This window comes from Podarcis gaigeae (genome assembly GCF_964106915.1).
Source record: "Podarcis gaigeae genome assembly, chromosome: 2".
Lineage (NCBI taxonomy): Eukaryota > Metazoa > Chordata > Lepidosauria > Squamata > Lacertidae > Podarcis > Podarcis gaigeae.
In genome coordinates, this window is record NC_139679.1 from 120720891 (window position 1) to 120735245 (window position 14355).

General features: G+C 46.8%; 1 protein-coding gene across 1 annotated transcript; it reads right to left on the reverse strand.

Annotated features, from left to right (window-relative positions):
* Nucleotides 1-314: 314 nt before the first annotated feature.
* On the reverse strand, nucleotides 315-14289 carry LOC310837257 (E3 SUMO-protein ligase ZBED1-like). The gene is made up of 6 exons (XM_083723504.1): nucleotides 14234-14289; nucleotides 13552-13636; nucleotides 10958-11050; nucleotides 9084-9307; nucleotides 3833-4302; nucleotides 315-2417 (listed from the first exon to the last, which is right to left on the reverse strand). The coding sequence occupies exons 3-6, from the start codon at nucleotides 11031-11033 to the stop codon at nucleotides 512-514; spliced, it is 2676 nt and encodes an 891-aa protein (XP_083579630.1). The 5' UTR covers nucleotides 11034-11050; nucleotides 13552-13636; nucleotides 14234-14289; the 3' UTR covers nucleotides 315-511.
* Between the last annotated feature and the right edge of the window lie 66 nt (nucleotides 14290-14355).

Sequence of the window (14355 nt, forward strand, 5' to 3'; positions counted from 1 at the left end):
ATATTTTGTATATATCTGAGTTGTATATATCTAAGTTGTTTTCAAAAATTCACACAGGTGGAAAACTAATGTTCGGAGTGTGTGGACTCTCATATGACCGTAAGGTGAGAGAATGTTCTCTAAAACTTTAATTACATTACTAAAAAAGCCAATTCAGTGTCACGCTTTTATATATTCAAATATAATTTACTACTGAGTTTTAGTTGAATGCGCATACATCCTACAACACCAGTTACTTGATTGTTACTTTACTTTTCTAAATCAGGGCAAAATTGAAAGAATGGAATGGATAATTTTTTACAGAACAAAAGATGGTCAGACAAAATTTATATTTTTATTTGCATTTCTTTTATAAACCAGGCCAAACCAGAAAGAATGGGAAAAAAATCATAGAACAAAAAATAAATAAATAAATAAAATAAACAAAAATATACAGATTTTTTTGCAAGGGAAATTTGCATTTCTTTTATAAACCAGAAAGAATGGACAACATTTTATGGAGCAAAAAAAATTACTTGATGAAATTTATATTTTTTGCAAGGAAAATTTGCATTTCGGCGTTCTCTGGCAAAAGAGACGCCCTTTGTCTTTGTAGAGCACTGCCAGCAGTGCTGAACACGCTTTCGGATGGCACACTTGTTCCTGGGATAGCCAAAAACCTCTTTGCAAGCACCTTCAACATCGGAAAGGAAGCTTCGTTTACCTTCCACCACGTCAGAGGGCATTCATCGAAGCTCACTCGCGGCATAGATATATACTCATTTAGCTCTTTTTCTGCTTTTGATGCATCATCCGCCAGCGCCTCTTCTGCCTCTAAACCGAAGATTTTTGCCAATGTCCTTTTTCTGGGTGGAGCAGGGTGAGTATTGGGCTCTGTCGAAGCAGCACACAGACTCCCTTGCAAGTCCGTCATCATCTTTACGGCCTCCTGCCTGACAGCCTCGGGTGCCTCCAAAAAACGCAGGCGAAACCTCGGGTCGCACAACGAGGCCAGGCCTAAAGTGGTTGCGGTGGGGGTGCTGTCGTACTTTTCCGACAGCATGCCCAAAATTTCACGTTTAATGTCTTTCAGCAGCACACTGTCTCCCTCCTGGGCCTGGAGACTTTTCTTAATTTGCCTATAAAGAGGCAGAACAGAGGAGGCCGTGACGTAACTGCTTCCGCTTAGAGTCGTGGTGAGGTCCTCTAACACGGTAGCTGCGGACACAAAGTCTTGGACGGCCGAGACGTCGTCCCCTTCCAACATCAAATGTCTTTTAGACGGGTAGTCCTTAAGTACCTTGCACAGAGAGAGCTGGTTTTCGAGAAACCTTCGGCACAGCTGGAGCAGACTCCACCACCTTGTGGGACAAGCGCTTGGCAAACCCACCTTGTCCATCTCGAGCATCTCCTGAGCTCTGGTGAGGTCTCGCCTCATTTTCCAGCTACGGCAAATACTGTTCTGTAGCCTTTTCAGCTTCCTGACTGCCCTTCTCAGTTGTGTCAGGTTCAGAGCTCGGTTCACCCCGTTGTTTATATTGTGAGCGAAGCAAGAGATGTGCTCCAAGCCCAGCTGCCAGACCGCTCTGAGGATATTGGCGCCGTTATCCGTCGTACTGCAAAATACGTTCTTCATGTCAATGCCCCACTCCGATAAGGCGTCTCTGAGCATTTCGCAAAGAACGGCTGCGCTGGGCTCCTTAAAAAAATGTCTACAGGCCAAGCAAGCGTCGGTCAACTTCCACTCATCCGAAATGAAATGGACCGTCACTGCCACAAACGAAGCACCAGCTACGGACGTCCAGCAGTCAGTTGTGACGGCCAGTTCAGTCGTAGTTAGCTGGAGTATTTCTCTCTTCATTTTCTCCACCGTGTCCTTGTACAGCTTTGGAACTCCTGCGGTAGCGAAGTAATTTCTACTGGGCAACGGATATTTCGGTTTTAGAGTGTTCACCATCTGGATAAATTTGGGGTGGTCCACTGTGTTGTAAGGCTCCAGGCACGTAGCCAGATACTCTGTGATCGCCTGAGTACAAGATCTCGAGCTCTTAGGATCGAGTGGCTCAGAATCCGACACGGTGTTTTGCTCTTCTCTAGGACTTTCCGCAACAGTTACTGCCGCACTCGCTGATGCCGTCCCAGCCGCCGGCTCCACGGCATTTTTACGCGAAGGGACAGAAACGTCTCTGGACGAAGAAGGCAGCTCCCTAAATTCCTCAGGATGTTTGAGCTGGAGGTGTTTGCCGAGGTTGGAGGTGTTTCTGCCTTTTGCGGACACCAAATGCGAACATATTCTGCAAATCGCGACCCCGTCGGACACCGCACGGCCGCTCTCGTCGGCAGGCAATCCAAAATGCACCCAGAAAGGACTCTTTGTTTTTCTCTTGTCTACCAAATGGTGGTATTCGGGACATTCCAGAGCACGGGGATGAGGCGGGCTGGAGACAAATAGAGGGGGAACATTTTGAACGAAAATAAAACTCTAAAGCCAATGCATTTAATTTATGAAAATGTAATAGATGATAGCGTGCTTCAGCTAGACCTTTGCAGATTTCAGGACAACATACCAATACCAACGTCATTATATGAATACTGATATATTGATGTTAATATATTAATGTAAATACATTGGTGTCAATATATTAATGTTAATATATTAATTTGTTATCAATGATAACAAATTTGTTATCAATGATAACAAATATGTGAGAAATCAAGGGGGCGAGAGGAGAATTGAGAAGAGTTCTAGGGGAGGGAGTGGGACTGTTGAACATGCTTCTAGTTTGTAAGACCATTGCCTTGCCAGAGAAAGCTCTGCCGCCTATTTTTCTGTCCCGGTTTCTGATTTTATCCTGGAATGTCCCGCTTTTCCTTAGGGTGTCTCCATTTTCATTGGAGAAATGTTGGAGGGTGTGGAGTTATCCGACCCCCGAGCCATCTGAAGGCAATCCTGTATAGGGAAGGTTTTTTGTTTTTGTTTTTTTTAAAGTTGGATATGGAATGCCCTGAATTCTGTTTCGTACAGACTGGCAGTATGATTGAAAAGGAGTGGGACTGGAGGAGAAAATGGGGAGAGTAACAAGGGTGGGGGGAGACACACTTGGAGGGAAAGAGAAGACTTTCGAACGCCAGAGCTAGGTGGGTAGTTGGTTGTGGGGTTTTTTTTTGCTATGCAGCAACTTGAAGGCCAACAAGCATCTCAAGAGTGTATTGATGCAATAGATTATTTTTGAAAAAAATAATATTTTTAAAAAGCAGAGACATCACCTTGCCAACAAAGGTCCGTATAGTTAAAGCCATGGTTTTCCCAGTAGTGATGTATGGAAGTGAGAGCTGGAACATAAAGAAGGCTGATCGCCAAAGAATGGATGCTTTTGAATTATGGTGCTGGAGGAGACTCTTGAGAGTCCCATGGACTGCAAGGAGATCAAACCTCTCCATTCTGAAGGAAATCAGCCCTGAGTGCTCACTGGAAGGACAGATTGTGAAGCTGAGGCTCCAATACTTTGGCCACCTCATGAGAAGAGAAGACTCCCTGGAAAAGACCCTGATGTTGGGAAAGATGGAGGGCACAAGGAGAAGGGGACGACAGAGGACAAGATGGTTGGACAGTGTTTTCAAAGCTACCAGCATGAGTTTGACCATACTGCGGGAAGCAGTGGAAGACAGGAGTGCCTGGCGTGCTCTGGTCCAGGGGGTCACAAAGAGTCGCACACAACTAAACGACTAAACAACAACAACAGTTGCCATTTTGGGGTAGGATGGCTCTAAAGTCTTATTTTTCAAATGATGGACAGATTGTGATTGATTCTCAGTTAAACATCTGGCTAGTTCAATTTTTGAAAGTACATACCTGTTCTGCACTTCCTGGCTATGCTTCCTGGTGTGAGTGTCACAGCCAGTGTCCGTTGGCTTGGCACCATTGACTCTGCCCAACTCAGCCAGCTTCAGGCAGTTCTCCCTGTGCTTTGCAGATTCCTCGTGAACCTTCGTCTTTATGGAGATCTGTTTCAGGTCTGCCACTCCAGTCCGTGCCCAGGTGGCGGCGCCACCAAACAGCAAGCAGGGAAAGCACAGGAACGCGTTTTTCGAGGTACTTCCGCAAAGCCACTCCTTCCGGTCGTACCACGCCCTGCTAAACTTCCGGGTGACTGGCTTGCCTTTCTCCAGCACGGTTTGCACAATGCTCAGGTCGGGGCAGTCGGGACCGAGCTCTTTAATGCAGCGTTGCTCAGCCAAACTGCGCTGAGGAAAGGGATTTTGCAGCAGCGATTCCACGCTGTTCACCTTCACGCAGTTGCAGGAAGATCTTCTGCTACAGGTCTGAAAAACAATTTGGAGAGGAATTATCATACCAGACTGTCCTTTCTCAAGCTGATCACACTCTGCAAATTCAGGTAGGTAGCTGTGTTTGTCTGATGCAGTCGAAACAAAAATAATTTTTTTAAAAATAAAAATTGTTCAGCAGCACCTTATAGACCAGGCATGTCCAAAGTAGATTTCAGGGGCCTAATTCGGCCGGCTGGCTGGTTTAATCTGGCCCCTGTGGCAGCTTTGGTTGGCCCCCACAGCCCTTCGTTTCATCAAATCCGGCCCTCTTTGAAAAACGTTTGAACACCACTATTATAGACCAACTAAGTTTGTTCTGGTATAAGCTTTCGTGAGCATGGTATCTGAAGAAGTGTGCATGCACACAAAAGCTTATACCGGAACAAACTTAACCGTATTTTTTCGCTCCATAGGGCGCACCTAGTTTTTAGGGGGGGAAATAAAGAAAATAATAATAATCCCCCCCCCAGGTCCAGGAGCGGTGGCAAGATTGCGCGCAACCTCGCCGCCGCTCCAGGAGCTTGCGGGGCTGGGAAGCCCGAGCTTCCCCTGACCCCAGCCCCCAGAACAGGCAGCTATCCGCAAGCCTCCCGAGCGCAGCGGGAACTCCCGCCACGCTCAGAAGGCTTGCGGATAGCTGCCTGAAGCCTGGAGAGCGAGAGGGGTCGCTGCACAGCAACCCCTCTCGCTCTCCAGGCTTCAGTGAAAGCCTGCATTCGCTCCATAGGAAGCACACACATTTCCCCTTCATTTTTGGAGGGGGAAAAGTGCGTCCTATGGAGCGAAAAATACGGTAGTTGGTCTGTAAGGTGCTACTAAGCAATTTTTAATTTATTTATATTTCAACACTCTGCAAATATTGGACGAAACCTTAAAAAGAAGGCAGCTCAATGTCAGCACTGACCAGTCGTTTGGCGCTGACAGCAAGCCCGTTTGAAGGCGTGTCGACACCAATAATGGACACCGACAGCGAACCCAGCTTTGTCTGCGGATGCAGTTTGGATTCAGACCTGCCAATGGGTATTTTGTCCAATGAAGCCCCAGCGCTGAAGTCCGGTGCTCAAAAGCTTCTTGTGATGGACGGACCCAGAAACCAATCAGGAGAGACTGAGCTGCATTTAAGCAATATATAAGTTGTTTACGTGCAGTGGTGCCCCGCAAGACGAATGCCTCGCAAGGTGAAAAACTCGCTAGACGAAAGAGTTTTCCGTTTTTGAGCTGCTTCGCAAGACGAATTTCCCTATGGGCTTGTTTTCGTCTTGCGAGTTCTTGCAAGTTTTCCCCCTCCCCCCCTTTTTATTAGCCGCTAATAGCCGCTAAGCCGCTAATAGCGCTAATCCGCTAATGGCCGTGCTTCGCAAGACGAAAAAACCGCTAGACGAAGAGACTCCCGGAACGAATTATTTTCGTCTTGCGAGGCACCACTGTACATGAAAGTGAAATGAAATCCATGAATCCAACCACACGGCACGTCAGGCAGCAGAGGAACCAACCTGAACGGCAGGTTGCCGGGAACGGACAAGACAAGGAAAAGTCCTTGCCATCTCTTTTTATTCAATATTCACAGAGAGGGGCTTGGAAATATGGTCTCTCGGAATAACAGCATTGCTCCGAATGAGCCACTCCCCCTCCCCCTCTCCCTTCATGCGTCATCACTACGGGTGCTGATTGCCAGGATCGTCCTACTTGTGTGTAGGACCCTGATTGAGACACATGCCCAAATGGCATGTTCCCTCCCTCCTGGTCGGTCCTTCGGGAGCTTCAAAAGCTTTCACCAGCCCAAACATCACAGCAACTGATACCAAGAAACGTCAGCATGCTTAGGAACAGCAGAGTGTTAGCAGTTTGCGTAACAAACTCAGTATTTTGGCTAAACTACAGTGGTATCTTGGGATAAGAACTTAATTCATTCTGGAGGTCCGTTCTTAACCTGAAACTGTTCTTAACCTGAAGCACCACTTTAGCTAATGGGGCCTCCCGCTGCTGGCACGCCGCCGGAGCACGATTTTTGTTCTCATCCTAAAGCAAAGTTCTCAACCTGAGGTAATAATTCTAGGTTAGCAGAGTCTGTAACCTGAAGTGTATGTAACCCGAGGTACCACTGTACAGTGGTACCTCGGGTTACATACATTTCAGGTTACAGACTCCGCTAACCCAGAAATAGTACCTCGGCTTATACAATATACATATTCAAGGTACAGTGGTACCTCGGGTTAAGAATTTAATTCGTTCTGGAGGTCCGTTCTTAACCTGAAACTGTTCCTAACCTGAGGTACCACTTTAGCTAATGGGGCCTCCCACTGCCACTGTGCCGCCCCACACGATTTCTGTTCTCATCCTGAAGCAAAGTTCTTAACCCGAGGTACTATTTCTGGGTTAGCAGAATCTGTAACCTGAAGCATTTGTAACCCGAGGTACCACTGTACTTTATTTACATATAAAACACTCGGAGCATTCTGAATCAGCTCCTAGCTCTTCCTCATCAGACAACAAAGAGAAAGAACAAAGGACAATAGTCCTACATCACGGAATACAGTAGCACAAAACATCCTGTCTCCATCACTTCCCACTATGTGGAATGAAAACATACACTGTCATGTGATAAAACCAATCCCATGACTGCAAGCACGGAGCAAGAATCCTAACACTGTATGCGCCCTCTGCCTTTGAGCTCTTTGCTCTCCTACTTTCAAGGCCCGCCATGTTCTGGGAGAGGGGAGGTCTGGAATGCTTTCTAAAGACACTGAGTCCGTCAGCTGTCGCTCCCCTATTGCTGCTGCTTCTTCCTCCTCTTCCTCTCCCATTATTTCCCAGCTTTCCCCCTCATCTGTCTCTGAGCAGTGACCTCCCTCAAGCCCCTGTTGTAATTCTGAACTGCCTCCTTCTTCAGTATGAGGATCGGACTGGGCAGGTGGTCTCCACCATTCTTTCTCTGCCCAGTCTCTGACACTGCCCTGGCCAGGGCCCCCGATGCCTTTCAACATATCAGAAGCGTTGGCCTCCTGAGCTTGTGTGCTACTCTGTAAGGACTCGACAACAGCCATAGCTGCGAGAACACCCAATTGCCAAAAATCGGAAAAAAGAAACAATACCAACAAAAAATGAGTGGCAAGATAAATTATTTTACTACATTGACGCTATGTGAAATGGGAAACTGTGGGAAATTTTAAAAACTCATGCAACCCTTTGTTCTGGGCTTTTTCTTCGTTTTTTGTGGAAACCATGTTACAACAACAACAACAATAATAATAATAAATTTTATTTATATCCCGCCCTCCCCAGCCGAAGCCGGGCTCAGGGCGGCTAACAACAATAAAACAGTACAAAAGTACAACACAAACAACACTCTAAAATCATTCATTATAAAATTAATTCAAATCAAGCCACTGGCAACCATTGGGCCAGAGCTCCGCGAAGATTGCCGAGGGAGGGAGTCAGGCTGTGCCCTGGCCAAAGGCCTGGTGGAACAGCTTTGTCTTGCAGGCCCTGCGGAAAGATGTCAAGTCCCGCAGGGCCCTAGTCTCATGTGACTGAGTGTTCCACCAGGTCGGAGCCACAGCTGAAAAAGCCCTGGCTCTAGTTGATAAATAGATTAGGCTTGCTAACCAGCTACTGTTTTGCTTCAGTTTACCTGGCTGTGTTCCCTTGCTTGAACCTGAGCAATACTAAACCTACAGGGCTAGACCCTAGTGAGGTTGGGAAACGGTTTAAGTACCGCACCCCTAGATTTTGTCCTCATCACCTTCACAGCACATAATTTAGGTCTTCTGGCTGGGATGAAGGAATTCTTAATGACAGCACCTCTTCCCTCACACCCTCCTAATGCAGGCTGATACTAAATATCCAAGTGAGTTCATACCCCAAGACCATTTTTTGCCGTGAACTATGTTCTTATTATTGGGACGCGGGTGGCGCTGTGGGTTAAACCACAGAGCTTAGGACTTGCCAATTAGAAGGTCGGCGGTTCGAATCCCCACGGCGGGGTGAGCTCCCGTTGCTCGGTCCCTGCTCCTGCCAACCTAGCAGTTCAAAAGCACAGCAAAGTGCAAGTCCACTCCGGCAGGAAGGTAAACGGCATTTCCGTGCGCTGCTCTGGCTCACCAGAAGCGGCTTAGTCATTCTGGCCACATGACCCAGAAGCTGTACACCGGCTCCCTCGCCCAGTAAAGCGAGATGAGCGCCGCAACCCCAGAGCCGGTCACGACTGGACCTAATGGTCAGGGGTCCTTTTACCTTTACAGTGGTACCTCAGGTTAAGTGCTTCGTTCTGGAGGTCCGTACTTAACGTGAAACTGTTCTTAACCTGAAGCACCACTTTAGCTAATGGGGCCTCCTGCTGCTGCCGTGCCGCTGGAGCACGATTTCTGTTCTCATCCTGAAGCAAAGTTCTTAACCTGAAGCACTATTTCTGGGTTAGCGGAGTCTGTAACCTGAAGCGTATGTAACCTGAGGTACCACTGTACCTTTATGTTATCATTGAAACTGTTTCTATACTCCAGATATTTTCCCCTGCTGGTGAATGAAGCTTAAAGTCTCCACCCGTCTCTTCAAACGGCTTCTTCTCTTCAATGTGCAATAAGATTTGCGCTATAACCTTCCCAGTCCAAACATTAAAATTGTTTCTCTTCTCTCTGGATGCTTTCTTGAACAACAAGAGCCCATTTTTTCACGAAAGCTCCTCCTATAATATGCTATACGGCTTCTCCCCTATGTGTATTATCCATACAATAAAGTTTTTGTTGCAAATGACACTTTTCAGTCAACTTATAACTTACTTCCAGCTTGGGATGCTTGGCTCTTTTTGCTGACACTTTGGGCTGTATCGAACAAAGCTGTTCCGTTGGCGGAAGGTTTTCCGCCTGCACAATGGAAGGTTCCTCCTCTCTCTTCACCTCACAAATCGGTTCCAGGGCTTCACCCATCTCTCCAAACCAGATGTTCAGGGGACGCAAGGGGCAGTAGGAATCTACTTCACTTTTAATCTCTGGATCTTTACTTCCTGGAATCAAAAAGAAAGGAAGCATGTAAGGAACTGAGTCTCTAAGGAGAAGGAACCAACCAAATTCACAGCTGTGTAAACGATAGCAAAGACATTACCCATGCAAATATTCAGTGGGGAGGCAGAACCTGCCATACATTAAATAAACCGGGCTGATATTTACTAAGGTGTTGTTTTAACTTAGCTATTCAAGGGCGGAATATTGGTTAGCAGGAACTGTTGGGAATTGATGACTGTGTCACCCACTGGAACCAAAAATTCTGTCACTTTCTGCAAGAACCAAAGGAAAGGAAGAGAGTTGAGGGTGGCAGAAGTCTACAAAAAAAAACCACACTATTATCAGGGAACCAGTTCAAAAATCACCTGTCTACAGAGGACCTTAACTCAGGTGTGAGGAACTATGTCCCTCCAGATGTTGCTAAATTCCCAGCTCACATCATCCTTGATCATGTGGCCAGCTACGACTGGAGGGCCACAGGACCCTCGTACCTACGGGACCACCTCTCCTGGTATGCCCTGCGAAGGACCTTAAGGTCCATAAATAACAACACTTTGGAAGTTCTGAGCCCCAAGGAGGTTAGATTAGCCTCAACCAGGGCCAGGGTCTTTTCAGCTCTGGCCCCGGCCTGGTGGAACACCCTACCTCAAGAGATCAGGGCCCTGCGGGTTTTGACATCTTTCCGCAAGGCCTACAAGACAGAGCTGTTCCGCCTGGCCTTTGGGCTGGACTCAGTCTGATCCCTCCCCTCATTTTTTTTTTATGGAACCCCTTATATGGGATTTGTATACAGCCATACCTCGAGTTGAAGTTGCTTCAGGTTGAGCGCTTATGGGTTACACTCCGCGGTGAATCACGACCCACGCAGACACGCATTGCATTCGCTTCTGGATGCAAACGGGGATCCGGAATGGATCCCGTTCGTATCCAGAGGTACCACTGAATAAATTTTCCCTCAGCTCTTTTTGCTGGCCCATATAGGACCAGCATGGATAGTTAGCCCCGGTGAATATTTGACGTTTTCTCCCCTTATTGCTTTGATCTATAGGCTACCACTAAAACGAGGCTGCATTTTAAACTGTATTCTAACTTACATTTTAATCAACTCTTCTCTTGTTTCTTTTGTTTTGTTTTTAATATTTTTATTGTATTTATATTCAGTGTTAGCCACCCTGAGCCTGGTCTTGGCCGGGGAGGGCAGGGTATAATTAATTAATTAATTAATTAATTATCAATTCTTCTTCACTTCTCCCTTCCTCCTTCCTCCCAGTCATTGTGAGAGTTGCTCATTTTCTTCGACTCCCTGGTGTACCTGGTGAAGACTTGTTCTCCCGCCCCAAGAGTACAAGGTCTACAGAAGCGCCTCTGGGCAAGGGGTTTTGCCAAAATATTTCTGGAAGTCCACAAGATTACTGTGCACCAGACAACCATGGGCAGCCGGTCCATTAGGGCGAAAGGGTCACTGCCCCACAAACCTCAGCCTTCCTGCCTTCTCCCTTACAAACAGCAAGCGAGTGGCTCTGCCCATCGTTGACTCTCGCTTTGCTCACCGCAGGGTCCCCTCCATGCCGCCCTGCCCGTCTCAACGGGCACCAGACACTACTGCAGAAAACCTCCAATTCCCAGGCAAGGAGGAGCACATTCGCAATTACCTGCTGCTGAGTATCCTTCCATGCAGGACGGTATAACCAGCTCTTCGAGCCAGCGGATGAGGTCTGGCCTGGGCATGAGAGGGTCTCCTCCTTCTTGGGAGAAAGGAAAAGCAGGCCTAATTACAAACACTTTTCCTTCTGAAACATCCCCGTTTTCGTCTCCCACACCCTGTTCTTGGCAAGAGGAGGAGGTCTCTCCCCCCTCCCCCCGGACTTGGGTGCCCACATGCCTATTGCCCAGTTCAGATTTTTGGGGAAGAACCATTGCTCAGTGTGGGAGCATTGGCCTCACGAGCAGAAGCTCCCAAGTTTAATCCCCGGCTGAACACTGAGCTAGGTAGACCAATGGTCTGACTCGCCATAAGGCAGTATGGATATGAAGAGAACAATACAGCTTAAATCAGACACGTCCAACTCTCAGGAGACTGCGATCTACTCCTGGTATAATAAATCTAGCAGTGTTCTACCTATTGTCATCTTTTTAGGGAAGATTTACCAGAGTTGTTGAGCTTTATTTAGGGATGAAGGACCAGAGGGTTGAGCTAGATGATCCTCAGGGTCCTTTCCAACTCTATGATTATAAATACGATACGATAACCTTTATTGTCCTTGTTCCACACAGATCAACGAAATTGAAAAAATCTATATCAGACATTCAAAAGCGAACAAGCCTGCTATCCCAGTCTGGTTAACCCCCTAAAAACTCTGATACCCCATAATTAGATACAATATACTCCCATAGAGACTACCTTACACTGCGTTTAAAACCAAAATCGCATTTGGATAGAAACTGTTTCTCAGGCGGCTAGTCCTAGTCTTTCTAACTCTGTACCTTCTTCCAGAAGGCAGAAGCTGAAAGAGATCATTTACGGGGTGCGCACTATCCTGCGCTATCTCTGCAGCTTTCTTATGGCACCTGGAAGCATAGATTTGATCCAAGCTGGGAAGAGTGCGCCCAATTATTCTCTCCGCAGTCTTTACAACCCTGGACAGCCTTGTTTTTCCCCTGACCGTGCAGCTCGCAAACCACACACACAGACCCTAAGTGTACAATGGTAAAATGCCATCAACAGGTCCTTTGAGAGATTGTTTTTCCAGAGACTTCTCAGAAAATATAACCTCTGCTGTGCTCTCTTCATCAGGTCTTTACTGTTCTCTCCCCAGGTTAGGTCATCTCTCAACTCCATTCCAAGAAATCGAAACACTGAGACCTGTTCCACACACTTCCCCTCCATAATGAGTGGCTGAATATTCAATGAGCGGCTGAATATTCAATGAGTGGCTGAATATTCAATGAGTGGCTGAATATTCAATGAGTGGCTGAATATTCAATTTACATTTCCAAAAGTCCACAATAATCTCTTTTGTTTTCTTTAAGTTTGGGAGTAAGTTGTTTTTCCTGCACCACTCCCCAAATGCTCAACTTTCTTCCTATAGGCCGCTTCCCCCTCTGCAGCCATGATTAAACCAACCACCGTTGTATCATCTGCAAACTTAATAATCTTATTACTAGGGTATTTGGGGCTGGAAACCCCTGCAGAATCAACATATAACTTCAGAGCACATGCTGTCTCAGCAAATATCATACCATCCTGCCTAGTTGCATCCCTCTCTTGCTAGTAAACTTTAACAACAACATCATTAAACCGGAATGGCCATACTGCTGTTGAGACTCCAACACTATACAGTCACACCTCGGCTCCTGAACGCCTGGGGAGTCAAACGTTCCAGCTCCCGAACGATCGAAAATTGGAAGTGAGTGTTCTGGTTTTTGAACATTCTTTTGGAAGCTGAACGTCCGATGGGGCTTCCAATTGGCTGCAGGAGCCAATCAGAAGCCGCACTTTGGTTTTCGAACATTTCAGAAGTTGGATGGACTTCCGGAACGGATTGTGTTCGACTTCCGAGGTACGACTGTACCTGTTTGTATTTATATCTTTATTTCTATTTTTAATATAACTTTTTGCCTTGCTTGAAAACCCATGCAACAATGACCAGCTAGGGCAGGTGTGCTATTCTCCAAAATAAACTGTGAGTCCAGCAATGAAGAGTGAGAAATCTCATCTCTTCAGTGTCTTACGAACCAAAAGGTAGAGAGTTCCCTACCCAGGGAAGTCACATTCCTATAATTTTCCAGCATGATTTCCTTGTACAGAGCCTTCTGCCGTGGGTCCAAGAGTTCCCACTCCTCCTTCGTGAAATGTATGGCCACCTCCTCAAAGGACACCAAACCCTGAAAAGTAATAATAATAATAATAATAATAATAATAATAATAATGATGATGATGATGTCCCGCCCATCTGGCTGAGTTTCCCCAGCTACTCCTCACTCCTCACGAATAATCCTAAGGAAATGGGTGTGGTAAAGTGCAGTAAAGAAAATTTGGAAATATTGTACAAGAGCCAAAGCTCTTGGCCTACTTAAAGGGCACTTTGGATGTCGAAAAAGCAAAGATAGACCCCATAACCAAAGAGGAACCCAAACTTTTCATTTCAATGAATCCCAAAGCATCGTACAAACTGAAGATAAAAGTAACATAATAGAACATACATCACAAACACAGCATAAATCATAAACAGAATACCTCACCTACCTGAGCTGGCTGCAGAGCAGCCATTTCTTCTCTTTTCACCAAGAGGAGGCTGCCGGGAAGGGGTCAACTGAACTTCTTCCACAACCTATAGGGGACGGGTTGTGGAGTGTGAGAGAGACAAGTAGGGTTGGAAGATCTTTATCCTTTCCCACCTTTCCCCCCACTTTAGTTCCACCACAATGTGGAAAGGTAAATAAAATAAAATAAAATAAATTCCTCATCGCCCACGAAGCTCACAGCCCTTGCAGGGTTCCTGCTTGGAAAACTACAGTTCCCCCAGGGATCCTTGCAGAGAAGTGGGGCCCTTCAAAAAGGTGCATTGCTTCAAGGGTGTTTCAATGCATAGGGAGGGTCTGCCCTAAGCCATGCAATATATGGGGGAACCACAAATGATCCAGCAGTAGGAGGAGCTGAGCACACCCTACTCCCGTGGAATTAATTAATTGATGGATGGATTAATAATAATAATTTTGCACCCTGCCCATCTGACTGGGTTGCCCAGAGACTACGGGAGAAAATAAGACAGAGGAGGGGGGGAAATTGCTTGCAAGGTGGTGGGAGGGATTTCCCCCAGCTGGGCTGGTGAGAAGGGGGCTGGGGGTGGGAGAAGAGGGGGGTCCCTTTCACCCCTTCCTCACCCCCCTGGAAGCCTGAGCTGCTGCCTCACCCTCCTAAGACTCACCCTCAGCGCCTCCCCAGCAACAATTCGGGAGGATTTGGGGGGTAATTGGGGAGGGGGAGGGGAAAGGAGTCACTGGGTGGGCCTAGACACTTCCGGGTTCCCAACGGTAGCGGCTAAGGGTC